The following is a 5196-nucleotide window of genomic DNA, read 5'->3' on the forward strand; positions in this document are numbered from 1 at the left end:
ATTAAAAATAAAAGAGAGAGAGCTTAAGCTTATTTAACTCACTTTAATATGCAATGTAAGAGTATATTCTTCCTACAGATCACAACAGTGAAGTTCAAATGAGTTCTTGAAGAGAGCAGGCAAATGTGTGACAGAACCAAATGAGTTGCGTTGTTGTATTGATGTTGAGAGTTCCTGATAGGTGATCACTTGGTCATTGTCTAGGCCTTGGTATAGAGGTAAATTATAAATTCAAGTTAAAATGTAAAGCACTAAGTTGAATTAAAGCCCATGCATGGATAGGAAATAATGGAAAGGAATGTTGTCAATTACAAGTTGCTGAGGGCTTCCACTCCAGGAAGGACTTTACCTTCCAGGAGTTCCAGACTAGCTCCTCCTCCAGTGCTCACATGGCTGACCTTATCTTCAGTGTCCCATTTGGCACAGCAAGTAGCAGTGTCTCCACCTCCTATAATGGTGATACAGCCCCTGGAAGTGGCTTTCACAATTTCATCCATGAGGGATTTTGTTCCCTTAGCAAAGGCATCCCATTCAAATACCCCTACGGGTCCATTCCACACAATTAACTTGGCTTGGGCCACAACTTGAGCATATTTCTTGTTGGTCTCAGGACCACAGTCCAAAGCCATCCAGCCAGCAGGTATGCCTGATGCTACGGTAGCTTGGCCAACCTTTGCATCCTCCAGAAACTTGTCAGCGGTGACAAAGTCAACAGGAAAGGTAATGTTCACACCATTTTTATTGGCTTTAGCCATGATGTCTTTGACAATCTTGGCCCCCTCTTCATCAAAGAGCGATGCACCAATATCCATGTTGTTGAGTACCTTAAGGAAGGTAAAAGCCATTCCACCACCAATTATCATCTCATTGACCTTGTCCAGCATATTTTTGATGAGTTGGATTTTGTCTGCCACTTTAGCTCCACCAAGTATAGCCAGAAAGGGTCTCTCTGGGTTTTCTAAGGCTCTGGCAAAGTAATCCAGCTCCTTTTTCATCAGGAATCCAGATGCCTTCTGGGGCAGGTTCACTCCCACCATAGAACTGTGGGCCCGATGAGCAGTGCCAAAAGCATCATTGACATAGACATCCCCTAGTTTGGATAGTGATGCTCGGAAGGCTTCTATTTTATCTGGCTCAGCTTTAAGCTTATTTCCAGAGGAATCTTGGCCTTTTCCTTCTTCCTCTACATGAAAACGCAGGTTCTCCAGTAGGATAACTGAACCGGTAGCTGGGTTGGCACAGGCTTTCTCCACTTCTGGGCCCACACAGTCATTTAGAAACAGAACATCCTTGCTCAGCAAAGATTTGAGCTCAGCAGCAACAGGCTCTAAAGAATATTTATCTGGCATGGGAACACCATCAGGTCGACCTAGATGACTCATAAGAACTACTGACCTGGCTCCATTATCTAGACAGTACCTGATGCTTGGGATGGAAGCTTTGATTCTCTGGTTATTTGTAATCTGGTTCTTCTTCATGGGAACATTAAAATCTACTCTCATGATGACTCGCTTCCCTTTAACGTCCAGCTTGTCCAAAGTTAACTTCTTAGAAAGAGACATCCTGACTACAAAGACAAAAGCTGAAAGCTGGATCTCAAAGCTGAAGAACCGCTTTACTGCTGCTGAGAGGCTGGATACATGGTGCTTTCCAACGCCTTTCCCTTGGCCCGCCCCTTTCTTCCCATCACTGTTTAACATAGGGCTGACATGATTGAACTGGGGAAAAGGAAACTTGGCTCTGTGATTGGCTAATGGTCTTGTCAATTTGGATTTGGAATGTGTGGCCCGTGCAGATTCAAACTGCCAGTGCTGAGCCCTAATCTGGAGTAGCGATATCTGGGTTGGAGGGAGAGGTGGGTAAGTGAAGAAACCTGAATTAAGAAGGGTTCTGAGGTCTAAGAATATTGGTGGTTCTCTTTTTCCACATCCCTCTCGACACTTGATCTTATTCTTAAAGCGAAATGAAGTGAAACAAAACAAAAGAGCCTCATCCACATCAAATCTTTTTTTTTTCACATCAAATCTTAATTATATTGAGATAAAAAAAACTCCAGTGCTAAATAAATAGGTGATTTGAAAAATACAGGTTCTATGACTCCTTGTTTATTCAAGGCAACATAGTATGCTCTGTTAGCGGTATAGCTTGATGCTAACCTTGGCCTTTAGATATAGTCTATGGTGAGCGGGAATGATTTATTTTTATTACCTTGTTTATTCTAAGACTACTGCGAGAATGCGTGGTGGCTTCTTTAGGAGAACCCCATAAGATAAAAAGGATAACAATAAAATACTGAAGGTGATGGTGACTTTTCTTTCCTACCACAAAGTTATAAGACCTTTCACTTTTCTTTTTAGCTCTCTCTTTGATTCATTCACTTGTATAACTAAGAAACTGAGCTGAAAAGAGGAATGATTTTCATGCGGATAAAAATGTCTATTTGAATTGAAAATGAGTGAGAGATTTTATTTTGGAGAAAGAAAACATAACAAATTGGCTTAATAATAAAAACTGGCTTTGTGATTAGTTGATATGGCAGTTTCCATAAGCTGAATGAACTAAATATATAGCATGGAGGCTTCAACAAAAATATATTTGAGGCATGACACAATAAGATGGCTATAATAAAGAAAAAGACAGACAATAAGTGTTGACAGGGATGTGGAGATACTGGAATCCTCACATATTGGTGGTAGAAATGCAAAATGGTGCGGGCACTTCGGGAAACAGTTTGATACTTCCTTAAAATATTAAACATGGAGTTATCATAGGACTCAGCAATTCCACTCTTAGATATGTACTACAATGATAAAATTATACTCTATACTCTTGTAATAGCTAAAGTCCCAAACTCTGACAATAATAAGTGCTGTCAGGGATATATAGTAATAGAAACTCATTTATTGCCGGTAAGAATGAGGTATGCCACAGCCACTTGGAAAACAGTTTGGGAATTTCTTGTAAATATAAGCATAGACTTACGATATAATCCATCGATTCTACTCGTAGGTATTTGTTCAAGCACACAGAAAACTTATATTCTCTCAAACTTCTATGTATGAATGCTTAGATCAGTTTTGTTCACAATTGCTAAAAAAGAATGCTTTTCAACTGATGACATCTATACAGCTGTAGTTATATCCATACCTACAGTTTTTGTGTTACTGAAGTTAAGCTGGAATAAATTTAACTTTGACTGTTATAAGTTCAGGATATTAAGGGTATTTCCCTTCATAATCACCAACAAAAAATAGGTACAGAATATACATATTTTAGAATATTCCTAAAATAAAAGGAAAATGCTATTTTCCTGCATATATGACACAAAATCATGAGTACAACTTACATGTATTTTACTGACTAAATAAGTCGGACATGAAAATATGTAGACCTTGTATAATTCCATTCACATGACGTTTGAGAAAAGATGAAACAAAGGGATAGAAAGCATATCAGTGTTTGTCAAGCATTAGAGGAAGATGGAGGTGGTCAACTATTATGGGGATGTAAGGGGAGGTTTTTAGTATGATAAAACTTTTCTATACAGTAATATAGTATTGAGTACAAGTCTAAATCCATAAAATTATACATTATAGAGACTGAACTTTAACGAATGCAAATAATATAAAATGGACCAGGATGTTCAGAATCCTCAGAGTGGAATGCAGACTCTGACAAATAAGACAAATTGTATTTCAATATATGGCAAATACCACTAAAGGTGTTGGGGATTAAAAAGATCACTTAAGAACTTTAGAAAAAAGCTTTTTAAATAATAAAGTTGAAGACAAAAAGAACCATACACAAACGTAATCTTATTGAAAAATTTGTTTATCTTTTTTACTCTTGGAATCTCTGATTTTTACTTCTGCCACATGTCTCTTCGACTTTTAGCCAGAAAAAATTTTCAGTGGTTTAGAAGTCACGGATTAAGTTGGAGCAACCTACCTGGATAATTCAAGACAAATTCTCTATCTCAAATTCCATAACTGAATTAATAGCTACTATTACTGTAACTTTGGCTTATAACTGACTCTACACTTTGTTTTCTACATGATTTAGGATATTAACACATTTAAAAAAATTAAGTTTATGTCAGGGAGTATAAAATGTATTTAGATGTAATTTTGTGAAACAACTGAAAGTATTAGGGACAGAGATATAAAAGGACAGAGTTTTTGTATGTTACTGAAGTTAAGCTGGAATAAATTTAACTTAGACTGTTATAACTTCAGGATATTAAGGGTATTTCCCTTCATAATCACCAACAAAAATAGCTACAGAATATACATAAAAGTAACTGAAAAACAAATTTCACTACAAAAATTAAAGAAGGACCAAAAAATCCTCATAATGCAGGAAATAAAGGGCAAACAAAATATAAGGCATATAAAAAACAAATAGCCCAATGACAGAAGTAGTCCCTCCTTATCAGTACTTAATTTAAATGTAAATGGGTTGAACTTTAACTTTTAACTTTTAACTTTAATTAAAAGACAGAGGTTTGCAGACAAAAAAGAACAAGAATAGCTATACTAATACTAGACAACTGACTCTAAATGGAAAAGGATCATAAGAAACAAAGAAAGATCTTATATTTTAATAAAAGACAATATAGCAAGAAGATATAAAATTATACACATTTGCACTTCTACTAGACCATCAAAATTGGTATATATATATTGGTATATATATATATATATATATATATATATATATATATATATATATGCTATATATTGGTATCAAAATATATGAAGCTAAAACTGGCAGCATTAAAGGGAAATATAGGTAGTTCTCCAACAACAGCTTACATCTATCCTGTGACCCATCAATTCTAATCTTAGATGTCTGAGATAATTGAAAATATATGATGACAAAGTTTTTGTTCATAGTAGCCAAAAATTTGAAATATTCCAGGAATAGTCATAAATTGGAATCCTACTTAGAAATGAAATTTACAAACTCTTTTACATACAATAACATTATCATGGTATTTATTAACTCAAAAAGCATCATGGTGTTAAAAGAATTCTTTCATAAATGAGTGCATAACATGTTATTCTATCTATATGAAATAAACAAGTTAATCTATAGTGAACAAAAATTATAAGAGTGCATGCATCTGAAGTAGAAGTACGGAAACTTTGAGGGGACATGTGGGAAACTTCTGGGATGACGATACATTTCTGAATG

The 5196-nt window shown here is 35.6% G+C and overlaps 1 protein-coding gene across 1 annotated transcript; it reads right to left on the bottom strand.

The window, feature by feature from the left end:
• Positions 1-308: 308 nt before the first annotated feature.
• Positions 309-1562, bottom strand: PGK2 (phosphoglycerate kinase 2). The gene has a single exon (XM_055330874.1). It carries the CDS (start codon positions 1560-1562, stop codon positions 309-311), a length of 1254 nt encoding a protein of 417 aa, XP_055186849.1.
• Positions 1563-5196: the final 3634 nt, after the last annotated feature.

Source organism: Nyctereutes procyonoides, unplaced genomic scaffold, assembly GCF_905146905.1.
Source record: "Nyctereutes procyonoides isolate TBG_1078 unplaced genomic scaffold, NYPRO_anot_genome, whole genome shotgun sequence".
NCBI lineage: Eukaryota > Metazoa > Chordata > Mammalia > Carnivora > Canidae > Nyctereutes > Nyctereutes procyonoides.

Bases quoted from the DNA above. Each gene is read 5' to 3' on its own strand.
- PGK2 (XM_055330874.1), bottom strand. From the start codon at position 1,562: ATGTCTCTTTCTAAGAAGTTAACTTTGGACAAGCTGGACGTTAAAGGG.